This window comes from Saimiri boliviensis, chromosome 6 (assembly GCF_048565385.1).
Source record: "Saimiri boliviensis isolate mSaiBol1 chromosome 6, mSaiBol1.pri, whole genome shotgun sequence".
In the NCBI taxonomy this organism is placed as follows: Eukaryota; Metazoa; Chordata; class Mammalia; order Primates; family Cebidae; genus Saimiri; species Saimiri boliviensis.
The window spans coordinates 32058257-32079884 of NC_133454.1; the positions used below are offsets into that span (position 1 = coordinate 32058257).

The 21628-nt window shown below is 36.9% G+C and overlaps 1 protein-coding gene across 3 annotated transcripts in view; it reads right to left on the reverse strand.

The window, feature by feature from the left end:
- Positions 1-10505, reverse strand: part of MTMR2 (myotubularin related protein 2) — a 91515-nt gene extending 81010 nt beyond the window's left edge. Inside the window, exons 1-2 of one of the 3 annotated variants that reach the window (XM_003923798.4) lie at positions 10266-10504; positions 414-484 (exon numbers count right to left, since the gene is read on the reverse strand). Coding sequence is in view for 1 of the 3 variants with exons in the window: in XM_003923797.4 (XP_003923846.1) it covers positions 10266-10345 (80 nt within the window). In the remaining 2 variants the exon portion in view is untranslated. Of the gene's footprint in view, positions 1-413; positions 485-3558; positions 7003-10265 lie in introns of those variants that run through there. The other 2 variants (XM_074400443.1, XM_003923797.4) reach the window with 2 other exon arrangements.
- Positions 10506-21628: the final 11123 nt, after the last annotated feature.

The window sequence follows — 21628 nt, forward strand, 5'->3', positions numbered from 1 at the left end:
AAGAAACGAAACAGTAGTAAAATTATACTTGAATAACATACACAACACACATCAATAGCTGGAAAACAAAGACCTCAGTATCTATTACATTTTGCATATAACATGAACCCTTATCCTCTTCTCAAGTCAAACTGCAAAATGCTAAGAAGGAAAAAGGAAGGAAACAGAATATGGATGCCAAGAGAATTCTAATGGAAAACTACTGGATACTGGATGACTAAAACTAAGTGGCTATTTTCCCCAAGTAGAAGATAACACACAGAATTTTAAAGACAGGGATTTGGAATTGGAACTGAAGTTTGAAGTTACTGGTTACTCATACGTGCAAATTTCATTCATTTGAATAATCCAGAAATATTGTTGGCAATATTAACTTTTGTCCATTTTTTATCTGCATTTTCCCATTCACTTACATTATAATTTTTGAGGTGTTTTATCTTCACTTCTGATGATCTTCAAATGTCAATGGCTCTTAACACATTAACTGTAAACAAACACAAAGGAACTTAGGGGAATTCGGAAATTTAAGGAACCCTAAAGTATTGTAGATCACTGTGCAAAGTTGTAGGGAAGGGAGTGGTGGGGAAGAGGCTTTGGCAGTTACTTGCTTCATATTTTATATGATCTTCAAAATTTTAAATTGTTCTTTTGAATGAAATGATACTACCAATACTACCCTCTTAGTCATCAGGCAATGAATGAAATGATACTATCCTCTGAAACATTAGGCAAAGAAAAAAAGACCCTATTTTCTGTCAGAAGGAAAAAAGCATTCAAAGGTAAAGAAAATTCTCTCCAAATACAAACACTCTCACTTGGTGAATGTACAGTGTATTTTTATCCTTCTCCAGCAAAATAGCAGATCAAGGACACTCATGCCCTCATCACTACCACCCAATCAATCTACCCTGGGACTGCCCTCTAACTACAAAGCTTTAGTCTGGACCTGAGGCACCAGACCTTCAGGCATGTGTGTTCTTTATAGCACACAGAACCTGAAGTGAAACAGATTTGAATTCAAATGCCAAGGTGCCCTCTTTAATCTTCAGTTTTCTTCTCTGTAAAATGAAAACATTAACACTCTCTATACAGTTATAAGGATTATATGAGAAAATGTATAGAAGAAATGGAGCAGCATGCCCAGCACATAGTAAGCATGCAACAAATGTTGTGCTATTTATATTATTATTGTGTTTAATATTAATACTATTAATTTATTACTGTAACTGTCTACCACTAGGAAAGCAAGGCTTGTCTCAGGTGTTTCTATTTTGAGGAAATGCTTTGGGTTATAACATAAGAATGTTATCTTATACTGGTAACAGAGAACATCTGTACCATACAAAATTTTATTTTTGAACTTTACTGGGTTTCTTGGCTCAGCTCAAGAATATTAAGACTTGTAATCACCAGCCCATCATCAGCCAGTTATTTTCCCTTTTGCTAATGCATAACTTCTAGACAAGGCCTCCTCCCTACCTCAACAACTGCTCATTTGCTGCTATCAATAAAAGCAATTCTCCCGAGAAGTGAAATGGATATATTTCTGACTTAATGCCTATTAAATCCTCTGAGCCTGATGAATAAATGTTTTAGCAATCCAGAGACATATATACATACCCCCTTCTATTCAATTCCAAATTATCAAGCTCCTTATGTTTGCAATTATATGCTTAAAATATTAATATTTAAGTTAGGTGAAAAAAGATTATGTAAGACAAATATCTCTGGATTTTTAATAAAATGTTTCAGTGAAGGATATAAAAAACAAAATGAATATTGGCAAAAGCATTCATAAACTAAAATGGTCAGCTTTATTTATTTCCCTTATGGAAACCACATCCTTACAACTGAAATGAGAGAAAATACCTAAGTAGAACCTGATGCAATATTCTAGAAGATGATAAAATACATCAATACATGGCTTAGATGTCAAACTGGAAGTAAGCAGAGTAGGCCATCAATCTCATTACCACTACTACTTTAACATGTAATTCCTTGAGCTCTTCAAGTGAAATATAAAATAAAATAGCATAAAAATAATTCATTTGATTTCTATTTCTCCATCACTTAATAATCCTGAAATTATTAAATGTATCACTTTGATTTTATGTTTCTAAATTAAGATTATAAAAATCTGATCCAAGACAAGACACAAAAAAATAGAAAGTTAAACTTAAGAGTTCAGAGTGCTCCAAGATACAGTTCTCTTTCTGGGTCTGCAATAATATATTACCTCCTCTCTTTCAGTGTTTTCTATTTTGGTCATTGCATTTGCAACTCTAAGAAGTGTCTCTGGCATAGTGAAGTACTGCAGACTTTCAGTGGAAAATAGCTTTCTTTTCAATAATACATTTGTGTATACAATGGGAAAAGCTGCTATGTCTCCAATACCCATTCTCTCCTATACCTTAGTGACAGACCTCCAAATTTAGCTCATCTCAAAGGCCTCACAGAAGAGACTGCCTATCCCAGCCTTTCTTGTACCTACGTATGGCCATGGGACCATCTTCTAGCCAAGTGGATGTAAGCTAAAAAAAAAAAAAAAAAAAAGACATGTGACTGTCAAAAAGTTTCCTTTAAAGAGAGAGAGTATACTTTTCTTCTTCCCTTCCTCCGGAAGATATAATAGCTAGAGTTCCAACAATAATTTGGGTTCATGGGATAACCCTGGAATGTAAGAGAATCTGGGTTCTTGATATTTCAGATCCACCATATCAGATCTGTATTAACTACCTCCAGGCTTGTATGTGGGAAAAAAAAATTAACATCTCCTGTATTCAGCCACTGTCAGTTTGGATTTCCTGTGAGGCTCTGTTAAACCTAAAGTGTAATTTTAAAAAAAAAAAGAGTTTTCCAATTAACAGTGTTTACATTTTTAAGTATATATTGTAAAACATATTTTACAGTTAATTTTAATACATTTAATACATAGCATCTGCTCTTATTTACTTAAGACTAAAAATATTTAAAGAGCCCAAGAGTTATTCATACAAAGTAAGAGTCTTTGAAAGAATGAATCTTCACCAGTGATTATTGCCATAGGTCCTACGTACTTGGGGAAGGGAAGAATTATAAAGCTTATTTATAGTTTATATTAATGACAACATTGGTACATATACAGAAACATATTAGGAGGGACAGGCACAATTAGTTTTGTGTAATAAAGCTACAGGAAAGGGAATTGAAATTATTATTTTCAAGAAGGCATGTTCCACAGTCCCTTTTAATAACCTTCTACCAAGCTTATCTTCTTATACGGTTCCGTTTTTAACTTGACTTCCTGTGGAAAGCAGGTTTATAAAATCGTTTCCTATCCTTGACTATTGCCTCTAAGAGTGTTTAATTATTATCCACTGATTTAACTAAATCATGCAGTAGACACAAAGATAGCAAGTACGTTACATATTCAAAACCATCTTCCTTACAAAGGAAAAATATTCCACACTAAAATCTGGAGAATTTCCATTACTCAAATCCTGAATCACATGCAATCTTTGGCTCTGGTGATTTTGAATAGAACAGCATTAACTTGGCAGCTTTCCAAAATAAACTTACTGCTTTCTGGTCATCTGTATCCAGATTATCTCCTTCCCTTGAGCATAATCCAAGCTTTACCAGTTCAGGTGATGGCCTCCTGGAATTACTTCTTCATAATACAGTTGACCCTTGAACAACACAGGAGTTGGTGTGCTGACCTTCATTGCAGTTGAAAATCCACATGTAATTTTAACTCTCCAGACTATTCCCTAAAGTTAACTACTGATAGACTACTGTTGACTGGAAGCTTCCCTGATAATATAAATAGTCTATCAAAACATATTTCAGGCTGCACACCAATATACTGTATTCTAACAATGAAAAAAATGTTATTAAGACAATCATAAGGAAGAGAAAATATATTTACCACCCTTTAAGTGGAAGTGGGTCATAAAGTTTGTTATCCTCACTGTGTTGCACAGGCTGAGGAGGAAGAGGAGAGAGGTTGGTCTTGCTGTGGCAGGGGTAGCAGAGGCAGAAGAAAATCCACACAAAAGTAGATCCAAACAGTTCACACCCATGTGATTCGAGGGTCAACTGTACCTTTGTTAAATGCTTGTTTCCACTAATCTTTCTAAGAATCTATTTTTAAGAAAAAGCCTAAAACACGTATTCTTGTTTTGTGTTACTTACGGCTGAGAAAGAAAAATGCCTTAGGAAATGGCCTAGAAATCAAATATAATAAATCTACAGGAGGTGACTTTTACTTGTACTACTTTAGTCAACAGTTTTACAAAAATGCTCTCAAGTAATAGCTTTACAGTAGCTCTAACACAGACCTTAACTTAGTTTTAACTAATGTTGATTGCATTATAAAAGGCACCAATTAGCAGAAGATCCAAGGCAGTAGTTCTCAAACGTTAGTGTCCATCAGGATCACCTGGAAAGATTCCTAAAACATTAACATCTGGACTCAACTCCTAAAGTTTTAATTCAATTAGGTTCAAGGAAGGGCCCAATAATTTGCATTTTTAACAAATTCTGAAGAGACATTGATGCTACTGGTCTGGAGATGAAACTTTGGGAACTACTGATCTACATTAATAGAAAACTATTGATAATAGCATAAGGAAAAATACATACAGGACCCCATCTCAGGTTCCATATCAACTTGCTTTCTTTAAACATGTACTTTCTGAAAAGCTAGACAATTACTAATTATTTCAGAGCAATATTGGTTCTTATCTAAAAGAACTTAGATCTTTGATGGTTTTTAAATAATGGAATCCAAAGTAAGTCATTTTTAGTCTAACATGTTTAATGTTTGATGCAAGGTGCTACTAATAATGCCAAGATTATAGGTTCAACCTGGTAGCATTACTCTGTTCTACAGCTATAATTTCTACCTCTAATCTTGCCAGCTGAGAAGACATGCCAAGAATGACAAAGGGAATGGGTAAAAACGTGTGATTGTACACAAATCCATCACCACTACTAGAAAAACAACATAAAAGCATCTTTCCTACCAACATATCACTTTTTATCTTTTTGAGACAGGGTCTGTCTTGCCCAAGCCAGAGTACAGTGGCACCATCATGACCCACTGTAGCCTCAACATCCCCCGGTTCAGGTGATCCTCTCACATCAGCCTTCCAAGCAGCTTGGACTATGGGACTACAGGCATGCACTACCATGCCCAGCTAACTTTTTATTTTTTGTAGAGACAGTGCTCTGCCATGTGACCCAGGCTGGTCTGGAACTCCTGGGCGATCCTCCAGCCTTGACCTCCCAAAGTGCTAGAATTACAGGCCTTAGCCACTGCTCTTGGTCTCCAACACATCACTCTTAAGTGACCTTGAAGCTAAAACTCAAGATGAGACCTTGCAACAAAATGTGTTTTAGAAATCTACAAAACACTTCTACTTCTTCAGGCTAAGTATAATCAAAATCCATGGAAACAGAAATCCAGGAACTGCTGTTTTCAAATGATGATCATCTTAAGGCAGGCATGCAATTTAGAAATTCATTTAGTTGAGAACTACTTTGAGTATGTGTACCTCCCCTTTGATTTTTTTTAATGGAATTTAAATGTAACTATAAGATGCTCATCAATGCTAATGAAATTATATACTAGAAACTGACAGAACCAAAATAATCTGGGATAAACAAGTATGGTACCCAGAATAAATAAAGCCTGAGGGTACATAAAGGATGACAGGAATATACATTAAATAAAACAACTAACAACCTAAGTTAGAGCAAAAGGGTCTAAAGTAATCAAGAGTAGCAGATGGATAAATAGGTAGTTGCAGAGGATGTAATAACCTCAATATGTATAGGACTGGACACAGAACAGATAATGCAGCCAGTAAAATCAGCTCAAGATGTCCAGAGTCTCCCATAAAAATAACTTTAGCTTAGACCTGAAATTCCAAATGTTCAGGCCAAATTCAACAGAAGAAATCCTTTTTAATCCTTTGAATGGGAACAACAAATAAAACCAGTGGTGAACATTCTGTCAACATTCTTTTATTTAGTTGTTCATTGGGCACTTATTTGGCACTAGATATCTTACCATTTGATTACGCACAATACAAAATAATCAAAGAAAATCACTAAAGCAGTACACTTCATAACAGTGTATAAACTGAAAAATGGAAAACCAGACTAAGATGGCAAATTATTACCAATATAAGGTCAAATTCTGCTGTGTAACTCATTACAGTTCTGAGGCTCAGGCCTACTCTTATCACATCTGACCTACAGTATTATTTTATCTATATTCTATAAAGTCACACTTATATCAAGAATCACAGCACACCTAACGAGAATAAAATTACAGATTATAGGTAGATTATCAGGATGCTGAAGTGAATTTTTCCATAACATCCTCTTTCTGTGGGGATAGACATGCATGAAAAATGGCCAACAGCAAGATATATAAGAGTTGCTGAACACTTTACTAAAGTATGGCAATATTAAGCAGGACTCACCAAAGAACAATTCTTTTTCTCTATTTCTGAGACACAGTCTCACTCTGTTGCCCAGGCTGGAGTGCAGTAGTGTGATCTCAGCTCACTGCAACCACCTCTGACTCCCAGGTTCAAGTGATTCTTGTACCTCTGCCTCCCGAGTAGCTAGAATTACAGGCACACGCCACACCCAGTTGATAATTACTTTTTTGTTTTTTAAAGATGCAGGATGAAATAAATATAGCTGATTAGGAAGTTACTTTCTGTATATCATATGAAGAATGAAATTGCTCTTTTGTGGGCAAAGGCATTAGGCCTATGATGACCTAGAAGGCGTAACTGGAAACAAGAGCAACTCTGAAATGACTACAGATACTTAATAAGACTCACATGTTTAGTGTGAACCACAGATTGCACAACGGTCCTTTCATCCAACTTCAATGAAGTATGTCATTTTCTATTTTTTTTTTTTTTTTTTTTTTGAGACTAAGTTTCGCTCTTTACCCAGGCTAGAGTGCAATGGCACAATCTTGGCTCACCGCAACCTCCGCCTTCTGGGTTCAAGCAATTCTCCTGCCTCAGCCTCCCTAGTAGCTGGGACTACAGGCACACGACTCCATGCCCAGCTAATTTTTGTATTTTTATTAGAGACGGGGTTTCACCATGTCGACCAGGATAGTCTCGATCTCTTGACCTCATGATCCACCCACCTTGGCCTCCCAAAGTGCTGGGATTATAGGCGTGAGCCACTGCACCGGGCCTTCATTTTAAAAAAAAATTTTTATTTAAAAAACATTTCCTTTTTTAGAGATGGGGGGTCTCACTATGTTGCCCAGGCTGGTCTCAAACTCCTGGGCTCAAATGATCCTCCCACCTTGGCCTCCCAAAGTGCTGAGATTACAGGCACAAACCACGGTGCCCAGCCAACAATGCCATTTTCAAAAAACAATGGGCAATGACATAGATTACTGTATTAGAAGGGCTTAAGACATCTAATCAATACATTTAAACATAACACATAATATTTAACTTGAGTTCATGTAATAATAAAAGGACTTAAAGAAATTAGAGATAAGTATATTACCAACTTCAGATAAAAATTTGACTAAAATGTTTTACTAAGCTACAGAGAAAGATGCAGTTATGTAGTTACCATTTACTAACAAACAAGGAGCATACATAATTATTTCCATAAACAATTTTTCTTGTAGCTAAACTCAGCAGAAATTTATGTCAATCCATGTGTGAAAAACCTTCTGTGACACATTTAGCAATATAATTAACTATTATTTTGCCAGAGACATCAAAACAAATTCACAAGGCAGTTTCTCAATTAGGCCTCTGTATAAAAACAGCAAGCATAAAAATAAACTACAATTTAAGGGCATCATTTCTGCAAAGACTGAGACACTATAGGCCAAACAGCAATAATTTTGCTTTCTCGAAGGCTAATAAAACAAAAGAAATAACTTAAAAAATCTAGACAGACACACTGGCAATGCATTAGAATCACCTGCGATGAAGTGTTATATAAGTTTAAAATTAAGCTTTGTAATTAGTGTCTATAATGTAACTATTACTATTGATTAAAGAAAGTGTCACAAACAGGTATGATGATTAATGAAATAAGAGATATATAGAATTTAGCAGGGAAACTTCGATACAGTTGACATTAAGTAAATGTTATTTTCTACCTTCCAGAAAAGAGTAATGCAAGCTGGCATTCTGTTATGAAAAATAGGAGACACACTTATATTTTTGTCCAGAGAGGATGAGGCTAATCTAATATAGTCACAATTCTTTTGAGGAATACTTAATTTTCTCAAATTCACGCGAGTAACATAATTTTTTATGAAGAAGTTAATATACATATATAAACTTTAAACTTGCTGGGCTTTTTTAGAAAGTAAGTATGCAAAAGTGGCACCTTTAGGTATATTCGTTTGTAATAACAAAAGGCACTTATTTAGTGTAATTGCAAAAATCCAAACCAAAGTTATTTGCAAAGGAATTATCTTTAAAATTAGTAAGAATGTATTTATCTTAATATGTATTTTCATTAAAATTAAAAAAATAAGAATTTTAGAGTTCAAAGGGACCTTACAGATTTTCTAAATCAAGCCTCTTGTTTTAAAAGATGAGAAAACTGTAGACTAAAAAGGTTAAATGATAAAGGCCAAAGAGCTAGCTCAGCAAGAGACTTCAGCATGGGAGCTTCCTAACGTCCAGTACCTCCTTCTAACAGTAGGCTGCCTCTTGTGGTTCTAACTCCTCTGCCTTGGATGAGCGTACTGGTTGCCTCTTATTCTATTCTGAGGCATAGCTGTCATTTGTAACTTTCCCATAAAATTAGAATTTTCCAACCTGTTTTCTGAATGAATAATTTTACAACTGAACATGTTAATCCTCAGCTTTCTAAATTTCCAAGCAATAAATACAAAATTTAAAAAACACTTGATTCACACGTGCAATATATATAATCAAACTGCAAAGAAAAATCCTCCTCTCCTAGATAATTCAGTTTACAACTATCACATGCTGAGACTATGTTAAGTGCTGGAGATATGAAGATGATTAAGACATGGCCCTTGCCCTCAAGTATAATAGCTTATAGCCTGGGAGGAAAAAAACTTTAAGCTAACAATTATAGTGTGCTTGTTAGGGACTGAAAAAGGACTGGGCAGGAACCTATGGATGCAGATAGAGATTTAGAATGATGGGATCAGACAGTGGTTCCCCAATGAGGTGCTGAACAATAGGAAAAAAAGGCAATAACTACCCATATTTAGCAGAGTCCAAAATGAATTATAGTGGAGCCACTTCAATTGATTCGAGGAGAAAATGAAAACTGCGTTTTCACACAGCAGTTATCGAATAACTCGCTAATAACAATTAGACTATTTTTCAGTGGAAAAGAACCAGATTGCATTGTGGTTGTATAAAAAGCAAAACACAGGTCTTATTTTTTGGTAAAATTTTAAATCATTATTTTAAAATCAAAGAAAAAGACTGCATCCAAAACACGTGTAGTTAATATTCGTGGAAGCTCTCTGCAAAGCTACATAAAGTCCTCCTCAAAATTCCAAGATACAATTCCCATCTGTTACAAGAGAAATGACAACCTGGAGAACCAGTAGCCCAAGACGGAAGAAAACTACCACTTATTTTGTTTTCTTAAACCTATCACTGGGGATGCAAACCACTCAGATTCCTTGATACTGACTTTCAGCTGGAAGAATTAGGAAAGAGAAGCACAGGAGACACTTTTATTTACATATTTAAGCAAAAGGAGAGGTGAGAAGAAAATCAGAGTGTGAAGATAAGCTTGAAAGAAATTAAGAAAGTGAAGCTATGAAAGAGAGAAAAGGGTTGGGCATGAACCCCGAAACCAAAGACATAAGAAAGGGTGGAAGAAGAGAGATTGACTGAAGGATGGTTTTGGAAAAAGTGATACAGAAAGACAGGAAATGAGGGGGAAAGAATGAAAGGATGGGGGGGGCTGTCTAAAAAAAAACACTGAGAGGGAATGAGAGACAGGAGAAAGTAATTAACTGAGACCACCTCCATCGGGGAGAACACAAGATCGGAATATGAAAGGTAGAGGAATCTACAGAGAAGCAGCGAGTTTAACCTCCTTTTCCTCAGCCTCCACGCCCCAAAGAGGGGAGCAGAAGTGGTTCCCAAGTCCCGGGAAAGGAATTCCGGCGCAGCCTTCAGAAACCACAATCCGCGAGTTGGGGCAACGTCCAGCGGGTCCCCGGCCCCTCTCCATCCCCTTCGGCTGCTGGGCGGGGCCCTGGGCGTCCTGGTTACCTGGATAAGGAGTCCACGCTGGGCGGTCGAGCCGCCGCCGGCTGGGAGCCAAGACTCTCGCAGCTTGAGCTCTTCTCCATGGCGCGGCAGGGGCAGCAGAGGAGAAGGCTGAAGCGGTCTTGGCGTCTGCGGGGCGGGAGAAGCAGAGGGCGGAGTGCTTCGGCAGGGACCGCAGTCAAGCCAGCGCCGGCCAGAGAAGGAGACCGGAAGCGGCCATGTTCCCCCAGAGTGCACCGCGCCTGGAGGCTGCGGGGGAGCGGGAAGACCCCACGGCGCGGCTCAGACGCCTTCCCCGACGCGCGGTACTCGCTGTGTGCGGCCGCGCGACCTCTGGGCTTGGGGAAAGGGAGGTGGGGGCTTCCAGAGTGAGAGCGTCTGGCGAAGCGGGAGGGATGGAGGATCAGACCCTTGGGGAAGGAGGAGAAATCCTAGGTGTAAGAGGAATGAGGGAACATTAGGCATGAGGGTCTCAGGAAGGAGATAAAGACCTGAGGCCAGGAGGCTGATTGAGACAGGAATGTGGAGATGAAGGAAAACATGAGGACGGGATAATGAGAGAAACGTGAGGGAAACAGGTATGGAAGAGGGAATGGGGAGGAAACTGATAAAGATACAAAAAGAATTATACACATATACTACAGGATGCGGTGGCATTGGATATACTACCCAAGTAGAAGGCAAACTTTTACCGATTTTTCCCTGCCCTTTCAAATTCCCTGCCTAGCAGTAAGGGAGTGTGGAGGGATAGAACTGTGATAAGAGAAAAAGAACTGGGTAAAGGGGAAATGCTTCTGCTGGATTTTTGTGTTACAGAGGACACAGGAAGGCCCTAGGAACACAATAAAAGACTTTTTCTGGTTGAGATTGGATCCCAATCGTTTCATGTATGGGGTGTAAAATTATGCTAAGATTATTCCTTTAAAAAAAAAATCTCATCCTTAAAACAAAAAAATTTTTTGCTAGGATAAATAAAATTATATTAATTTAAATTAGATTTAATTTACAATGTACAACTGATGTCTTTTAAGAAACCTTATAGTTGCCGTGCAGTGTTAACTTGCAAGTACATTCCCCAGAAGAACAACCTAGCTTAGTTGTGCTCAGTATAAGCCAGAGTAGTTACTGATGAATGAGTATGTGTTTAAGCACAAAAGGCTTAGCCGTTCTGTTCCTTTTTTCAGTTTGGCAAGGACTGACAACCACTGATTGTTTTTATTTCCATAATTTTTAAGAGACGTTTACTGTACTCTGTAGGCAAAGGGAGTCGATAGTCAGAAACATTTTTTAACAAACTTAAATATCTGTAATGACTCATAGAATAATTTCTTTATTTCTTTACCATCTCTTATCTGCCTTCCAAAATGCTGACTCACTGTCAGCTACTTAGATTTCCTAAGTATGGTGAAGACTGATGAACCCTTGAATGGGAGACCCATGTACTTTCTTCTACCCACTTCATTCCTAGCATTGTGTTAATAGAACCCCCAGAAACTTCTGCCTGTTGTAACAATGTGTGTATGGTTCTACCTAGTGATTAATAAAAAACAGTGTAGTTAAAAATGTAGAGATGTTGGAACCAGATAAACCTGCATCGGAATCCTGGTTCTGTCACTACATTTGCTACATTTGCTGTATTTGTATGTTTGTGGTTAAGTTGTTTCTCATCTCTAAAATGGGAATAAAAATACCTATATAATAGGTTGTTTTCCTCTATACAGAGTCGGTTGCACAGTATGGTCTCAGTAATTAGATCTATTATTACTCGTTTTTCCACTGAACTTACTGCTTTACTTCTAACCTGGCTGGTAAAATGGTAACTTCTCAGAATGAAAACACAAGCAAAGAATATCAGCTGAAAATTAGTTAGTGAACTCTAATTAATTAATGAACTGTAAGTGAAAGAAAAATGAAAAAACTGATTAACTGGAGACCTTACCAAAAGTTATTAATTTTCAATTTGTAATCTGGGCTATTTCTTCTCAAACTATCTGCAGGAAGGAACAGTGTTGTTGTTTTTTTTTTAATTTCTAAACCATCACCAACCAATACCTTTTTAAAATATAAGAAAAATTAATTACAGTTGGCCCTTTATACCCATGGGTTCCATGTCCTCAGATTCAACCAACCACAGATTGAAAAATTTTTTTAAATTGTAAAAATTAACAATAAAAATAATACACATAGAAAATAATACAGTGTAACAACTATATAACATTTACATTGTATTAGATGTTACAAGTAATCTAGAGTCGATTTAAAGTATACAGGAGGATATACATAGGTTATTTGTGGATAGTGTGCCATTTTATATAAGGGACTTGAGCATCCTTAGATTTTGCTATTGTTGGGGCTCCTGAAACCAATAACCTGAAGATACTAAGAAATAACTGTACTAGGAAAATTAAATTTAAGTAAAAGGTATGCAAAATACAAGGCCAAATTGTTTATTAGATTTAACAGACACTACTCCATGAACGTTTCATAAAACTTTCTAAACATTTATTCTCATATTGCCTTTATCTCATCATAGACTGACAACAGTTCATGTGTGGATACTACACCAAAAAACTGTTGAGATCTGATAATAAAGTTGCAGAATACAAAATCAACATCCAAACTTAGTTGCATTTCTATACATCAATAATGAAATGGCCAAAAAAAAAAAAAAAAAATCAAGAAAGCAATCCCATTTACAAATACTACAAAAAAAAAAAAAAAAAAAAACCCACAGGAATAAGTTTAACCAAGGAAATGAAAGACCTCCTCAAAGAAAACTATAAAACTGATTAAAGAAATTGAAGAAGATGCAAACAAATGGAAAGACATTTCATGGTCATGGAACAGAACAATTTAACATTATTAAAATGACCAATCTACACAAAGCAATCTACAAATTCAATTCAATGTCTATCAAAATATCAGTGTCCTTTTTCACAAAAAAAGAAGAAAAATTCTAAAATTCACATCAAACTAAAAAAACAGCCTGAATAGCAAAAGCAATCCTGAGCAAGAAGAACAAAGCTGGAGGCATCAGACTATCCGACTTCAAAATATAAATAAATATAAGGCTATACCTACAGCAGGGTATTGGTATAAAAACACACACACATACCAAAGAAACATTAGAGAGCATCCAGAAATAAATACATGCATTTACAGCCAACTGACTTTGGAGAGACATCAAGATTATCCTTACACTAGAGGAAGGATAATCTCTTTAATAAATTGTGCTAGGAATATTGGTTATCCACATTCAGAAGAGTAAAACTGGACCCCTGTATCTTACCACATACACAAATCAACTTAAGATGGATTAAAGACTAAAATGTAACACCTAAAGCTGTAAAATAACCACAATAAAATATTAGGGTAATACTTCAGTACATTAGGCGATGTTTTACAGCTAAAACATCAAAAGCACAGGTAACAAAAACACAAATAGACAAATGGGACTACATTAAAGTAAAAAACTTCTTCACAGTAAGGAAAAAAAACAAAGTGAAGAGACAACTTGTTGAATGGCAGAGAATATCTGCAAACTATCTGACAAAAGAATAATATTTAGAATATATAATGAACTAAAAAATCTGAACAGTATAAAAACAAATAATCTCATTAAAAAATAGGCAGGCCGGGCACAGTGGCTCATGCCTGTAAGCACTTTGGGTGGCTGAGGTGGGCAGATCACTTGAGGTCAGGAGTTTCAGACCAGCCTGGCCAAAATGGTGAAACCCTATCTCAACTAAAAAGTAAAAAACTTAGGTGGGTGTGGTGGCACATGCCTGTAATCCCAGCTACTTGGGAGGCTGAGGCAGGAGAATGTCTTGCACCCAGGAGGCAGAGGTTGCAGTGACCCAAGATTGCACCACTGCACTCCAGCCTGGACAACAGAGTAAGACTGTCAAAAAAAAAAAAAAAGAAAAGAAAAGAAAAAGAAAAAAAAAAAAGGCAAAGGGGCTCATGACTGTAATCCCAGCACTTTGGGAAGCAGTGGTGGGCAGGAGTTCAAGACCAGGAGTTCAAGACCAGCCTGGCCAACAGCACAAAATCCCACCTCTACCAAAAATACAAAGAAACAAACAAACAAATTAGCTGGGCATGGTGACAGGTGCCTGTAATCCCAGCTTCGGGAAGCTGAGGCAGGAGAATCCTTGAACCTGGGAGGTGGCGGTCACAGTGTGCCTAGAGTGTACCACTGCACTTCAGCCTGGGAGACCGTGAGACTCTGTCTCAAAAAAAAAAAAAAAAAAAAAAGAGGCAAAGGACATAAACAGACATTTCTCAAAGGAAGACACAAGAATAGCCAAAAAGTATATGAAAAAATGCTTAATATCACTAATCATCAGGACAATATAAGTCAAAACCACGGTGAGATATCATCTTATCCCAGTCAGAATGACTGTTGTCAAAAAGATAGAAAACAGTTGCTGGTGACGATGTGAAGAAAAGGGAATTCTTATACTCTGTTGGTGGGAATGTAGATTAGTACAGCCAGTATGGAAAACAGTCTGGAGATTTCTGAAAAAAAAGAAAAGAAAAGAAAAAAGAAAACTAAAAATAGAGCTACCATATGATCCACCATTACCCATTCCTGGGTGTTTATTCAAAGGAAAATAAATTAGTTGTCAAAAAGATACCTGCACCCCATGTTTATTTTGCAGCACTATTCACAGTCATAAAGACATGGAACCAACCTACATGTCCATCAATGGTCAAATGAATAAAGAAAAAATATATATGCAATGAAATACCATTCTGCCATAAAAAGAATGAAATCATGTCATTTGAAGCAACATAAATAGAATTACAGGTCATTATGTTAAGTGAACTAAGCTAGGCATAGAAAGACAAAAATCACATGTTCAACATCTCTCATATACGGGAGCTCAAAAAGTCAATCTCATGGAAGTAGAGAGTAGAATGATGGACACCAGACGCTAGGAAGACTGTGTAGAAGAAGGATGAAGAGAAGTTGGTTACTGAGTACCAGGCGCAGTGGCTCACATAATTTCAGCACTTTGGGAGTGCAAGGGTAAGTGGATCACTTGAGGTCAGGAGTTTGAGACCAGCCTGGCCAACACAGTGAAACCCCATCTCCACTAAAAGTACAAAAATTAGTCAGATGTGGTGGCAAGCACCTGTAATTCCAGCTACTTGGGAGGTTAAGGCAGGAGAATTGCTTGAACCCAGGAGGCAGTTGCAGTGAGCTGAGATTGCACCACTGCATTGCAGCCTGGATGACAGAATGATACTTCATCTCAAAAAAACAAAAAATAGAGCAGAGGACTTGAAATGTTCTCAACACATAGAAATGGTAATTACTCACGGTGATGGATTCTCTAACTACTCTGACTTGGTCATTACACATTCTATGCATGCAGCAAAATATCACATGTGCCCCATAGATATGTACAAATCTTACGTATCAACTTGAAAGAAAGGAGAGAAAATGAAAATGATAAACACATTGAATGACCAGGGAGAAATAATTAAAATAGAATAATTTTATGGACATCTTTACACCAAATGTTTATAATCTTAAATAAATAAATAAATAAATACATGTTTTGAAAGAGAAACATGCCAAAATTTACTAAATAAGAAATTGAAAAAAAAAGTTTAAAAAAATAATAAAAACCTCTTCCTCAAATATTTTTATGGATCAAGTCTTAACAGATTATGAATTATTAAGAAACAGAAAAAGAAAGCCGCTGAACCCGTTTTATGAGGTCTGTTTCACATAGGCCTTTCCTTTGTGAACATATATAAACATGAACGAAATTCTAAATGAAATATTACTTAAAATAGGGTGATGTCAACAAGAGGCCAGACTTGGAAGATTCAGGCTCTTCTTTTCCCACACAGATGTCAACTTAAAAACAATCCATAAACTGGAAGATGTAGGCTCTTCTTTACCCACACAGATGTTGACTTACAAACAATGTACAAACTGGGCACAATGGCTCACTCCTGTAATCCCAGCATTTGGGAAGCTAAGATGGGTGGATCACTTAAGCCCAAGAGTTTGAGTCCTGCCTGGGCAACATGATAAAATCCCACCTCTACAAAATATACAAAAAACTAGCTGGGTGTGGTGGCATGTGCCTGTAGTTCCAGCTACTTGGGAGGCTGTGAAAGCAGGATTACTTGAGCCCAGGAGGTCAAGGCTGCAGTGAGCCGTGATTATGCCACTGCACTCCATCCTGGGTGACAAAATGAGACCCCGTCTCAAAAAACAAAACAAAACAAAAGTACAGACAAGAAAACCTGTGTGAGAATTTTAGAGATCAGTTGAGAAGTTAAAGCAGGTTAAACCAAGAGGGGATTCCAGAGAAAAGGGTAGAAAAATTTATAGCATTTGGCATACCTGTTTATTATCCTTTCCCTAGAAGGCATATTGTGGAGCAACAGTTGTGGGGAACACTCCATGCTCTTTATTAGGGCTTATTCCTGTGGATGAAAGCAAGAAGGAGGACTTTTAAAGAAAAATGTTTTGGCCTTTCTGGGGCTGGTTTTGGTCTTGCCCGACTCTGACCACTGATGGTATTGATGCCAGAGCTTGGAGCCTGTAATAGAGGTGAGCAGCATGTTATAGCTGCATTTCTACAGGCAGACACCAAAAGAAGCCAGAGATAAGAAAAGATGTTAAAGGTCCTAGAACTTCCAGCCCAGCTGATTAGTCAAGGTCTTCTCTTGCACAAAACTAATATGCAAAGACTGAAAGAAATAGTTGTTTCTTTTAAATCCCATAAAAAAAGTTACAAATCATAAAAATAAAGTATAAAACATAGCCCAACCAAAGAAATAAATACAACTCCAGAAACAAGCTCTGAAGAAATTCAGATTTATGAGTTGCCTGAAAAAGAATTTACAATAACTGTTATAAGATGCTCAGTGACGCCAGGCACACTGGCTCATACCTGTAATCCAAGCACTTTGGGAGGCCAAAATAGGTGGATCACCTGAGGTCAGTAGTTTGAGACCAGCCTGACCAACATGGTAAAACCCTGTCTCTACTAAATACAAAAAAATTAGCCAGGTGTTGTGGCCCCTGCCTGTAATTCCAGCTACTTGGGAGGCTGAGGCAGGAGAATCACTTGAACCCAGGAGGCAGAGCAGTGAGTCAAGATAGCACCATTGCACTTCAGACTGGGCAATGAGAGTGAAACTCCATCTCAAAAAAATTAATAAATAAAATTGAAAAAAAAAAAAGGGGCTCAATGAGCTAATACAGAATATCAATAGATGAATCACAAAAACAATGAATTAACAAAATGTGAGTATCAACAAAGTGATAGAAGCTTTTTTAAAAAGGAAAAAATTTCTTGAGCTGGAAAAAACAACTGAAAATTCATTAAAGGAATTGAACAGCAAGCTTGATCAGGCAGAAGAAATAATTATTGAACTTGAAGACAGGTCATTTGAAACCATTGAGTCAGAAAAGCTAGAAGAAAAACAGGAAGAAAAGTAAAGAAAGCTGTATTAGGCTGTTGTTGCATTTCTATAAAGAAATATCTGAGACTGGGTAATTTATAAAGAAAAAAGGTTTAATCGGCTCACAGTTCTGCAGGCTGTACAGGAATCATATTGTGCACATCTGCTTCACTTCAGGGAAGACCTCAGGGAGCTTTTGCTTGTGGCAGAAAGTGAAGGTGGAGCAGGGGTCTCATATAACAAAAATGGGAGCAAGAGGGAGAGTAGGGGGGAGGTGCCTACACTTTCAAACAATCAGATTTCATGAGAACCTATTCACTATCACAAGGATAGCACCAAACCATGAGGGATCTTCCCCCATGACCCAAAGCCCTCCCACCAGGCCCTACCTCTGACACTGTGAATTAAATTTCACCATAATTTTTAGAGGGGACACATATCCAAACTATCTCAAGAGTATAAGGGAATTATGGGACCCTATCAAGTAGATCAATATATGCATTATAGAAATTAAAGAAGGTGAAAAGAGAGAGAAAGAGGCAAGGAGATTATTTGAAGAAATATTGGCTGAAAACTTCCCACATCAAAAGAAACAATGAACAGTAAGATTCAAGAAAGTCAAAGAATTTCAACTAGGATAAATTCAGTAAGGAATCACCCCACACACAGTATACTCAAATTGTCTAAAATCAAAGACAAAGAGAGAATCTTGAAAACAGGAAGGAAAAGCAATTTGTCATATAAAGGAGTATCTATAAGATGATCAGATTTTCCAGCAGAAACTTTACAGGCCATAAATGTATGAGATGATATGTTCAAAGTGCTGAGGAAAAATATTGTCAAAGAAGAACACTGTGTTTGGCTACACCATTCTTCAAAGATTATGGAGAAATTTAGACTTTCTCAGGTAAATAAACACTGAAAGAATTCATTACCTCTAGAACAAGAAATGCTAACAAGAGTCCTTCAAGTTGAAATGAAAAGATTGTAGACAGCAATACAAAGCCATATGAAAACGTAACTTTTTCCATAAAGGTACATATATGAACAAACATGGTAACCTGTCCCACTGTATTTTCGATGCATCGCATTTAAATTACAAAGACATTTTAAGAACTATAAATCTATGTTAATGGGTTTACCATATATAAAGATGTAATGTAATATAAGTAACATAAAGTGGGGGTGGAGTGGAGCTAGAAACAGAGTTTTGGTATATGATTGAGGTTATTATTTAAAATAGAATGCTATCATTTAAATACATTTTATGTAATTGTAATGGTATTCATAAAGAAAATATCTATAGAACATACACAAAAAGAGCAGACATCAAAGCATATAACTATAAAAAAAATCAATGAAACATAAAGGTAGGCAGTAAAAGAGGAAAGAAGGGAAAAAAGTCTACAAAACACAGAAAACAACAAAATGGCAATGGTAAGTCCTTCCCTATCAGTAATCATTTTAAATGTAAATGAATTAAACTTGCCAATCAAAGACATAGATTGGATGAATGGATTAAAAGAACAAGATACAAGTATATATCATCTAGAAGAGACTTACTTTAAGACTACATTCATAGTCTGAAAGTGAAAGGATGCAAAAAAGACATTTCATGCAAATGGTAATCAAAAGAGATCAGGGGTGCCTCTACTAGTCCTAGGTGAAATAGACTATACCAAAAACTGTTATAAGAGATGAAGAAGCCTGTTACACAATAATGAGGCTCAATTCAGCAAGACGATATAACAACTATAAATACTTACATATTAAGCCTCAGAGATTCTAAATATTTGAAGCAGAATTGGACAGAATTGAAGGGAGACATAGACAGCACCACAATAATAGTAGGGCACTTTAACAATTCCCTTTCAATAATGGATAGAACAACAAGACAGAAGGTCAATAAGGAAATGGAAGACCTGAACAATAGTACAGATCAACTGGACCTAACAGACAGACATAAAACCCTCCACTAAATGACAGCAGAATGTGTTCTTCTCAAGTGCACATGGAATGTTCTCCAGGATAGACCATATGTTAGGTCACAGTACAAGTCTTAAAAAATTAAAGAATATAGAAATCATACAGTATCTGTATGATTTTCCAGTAATAAGTATATTTTCCAATAACAAGAGAATAAAACTAGAAATCAATAGCACAAGGATTAACTAAAAAAATAGAGGGCCGGGTGCGGTGGCTCAAGCCTGTAATCCCAGCACTTTGGGAGGCCGAGGCGGGTGGATCACGAGGTCAAGAGATCGATACCATCCTGGTCAACACAGTGAAACCCCGTCTCTACTAAAAATACAAAAAAATTAGCTGGGCATGGTGGCGCATGCCTGTAATTCCAGCTACTCAGGAGGCCGAGGCAGGAGAATTGCCTGAACCCAGGAGGCAGAGGTTGCCGTGAGCCAAGATCGCACTATTGAACTCCAGCATGGGTTACAAGAGTGAAACTCCATCTCAAAAAAAAAAAGAAAAAAAGAAAAAGAAAAAAATAGAAGACTCAACTAAAATCAGAGATGAAAGAAGAGACATTACAAGTGATACCAAAGAAATAAAAAGGATAAGAGAGTACTATGAACAATTGTAAGCCAAAAAATTGGATAACCTAGAAGAAATTAGTAAGTTCCTAGAAACACCAACCTACCAAGAGTAAATAATAAAGAAATAGGAAATCTGAATACATAATTAATGAGTGAAGAGACTGAATAATTAATCAAAGACCCCTCCCCCACCAACAACAAAGAAAAGCACAAAATCAGATGGCTTCACTGGTGAATTCTATCAAACATTTCAAGAAAAATTAACACTAATTCTGAAATGCTTCCAAAATAGTTGAAGACAAGAGTACCTCCAAGCCCATTCTGTGATGCCAGCATTTTTACCCTGAAACCAAAGCCAGACAAAGACACCACACAAAAACTACAGACCTGGTGAACTACATTTTCTAATAAACATGGTTGCAAAAATCTTAACAAAATATCAGCAAACCACATTCAAGAACACATTCAAAGGATTATATTTCATAATCAAGGGGAGTTTATTCCTTGAATGCAAGACTGGTTTAACATATGAAAATCAAGGTAGGCTGGGCAGGGTAGCTCACGTCTGTAATCCCAGCACTTTGGGAGGCCGAGATGGGCAGAGCACAAGGTCAGGAGTTTAAGACCAGTCTGACCAACATGGTGAAACCCCCTTCCTACTAAAATTACAAAAAATAAAAAAAATCAGCTGGGCGCCGTGGCTCATGCCTGTAATCCCAGCTACTTGGGAGGCTGAGGCAGGTGAATTGCTTGAACCCAGGAGGGGGAGGTTACAGTGAGCTAAGATCATGCCACTGCACTCCAGCCTGGGTGACAGAATAAGACTCTGTCTCAAAAAGAAAGAAAGAGAGAGAGAGAGAGAGAGAGAGAGAGAGAGAGAGAGAGAGAGAGAGAGGGAAAGAAAGAAAGAAAGAAAGAAAGAAAGAAAGAAAGAAAGAAAGAAAGAAAGAAAGAAAGAAAGAAAGAAAGAAAGAAAAAATCAAAGTAATACATTGCAGAAAAAGCATTTGGCAAGAGTCAATGCCCTCCGTTATAAAAACACCCACAAACTCGGAATAGAAGGAAATTACATCAAGATAATGAAGATTTATGAAAAGCCCATATCTAACATCATACTTAGTGGTGAAAGACTTGAAGCTTATCCTCTAAGAACAGAAGCAAGGCAATGATGCCTGCTCTAATCACTTCTACTTAGTATAATATCAGAAGTACTAGCTAGAGCAATTAGGCAAGAAGAATAAATAAACGTTATTGAAATTGGAAGGGAAGAAGCAAAATTATTCTTCTTCCAGGTGACATTATCTTATAAGTAAAAACACTAAAAATTCCACAATAAAACTGTTAGGGCCAAGCATGGTGGCTCACACACGTAATCCCAGC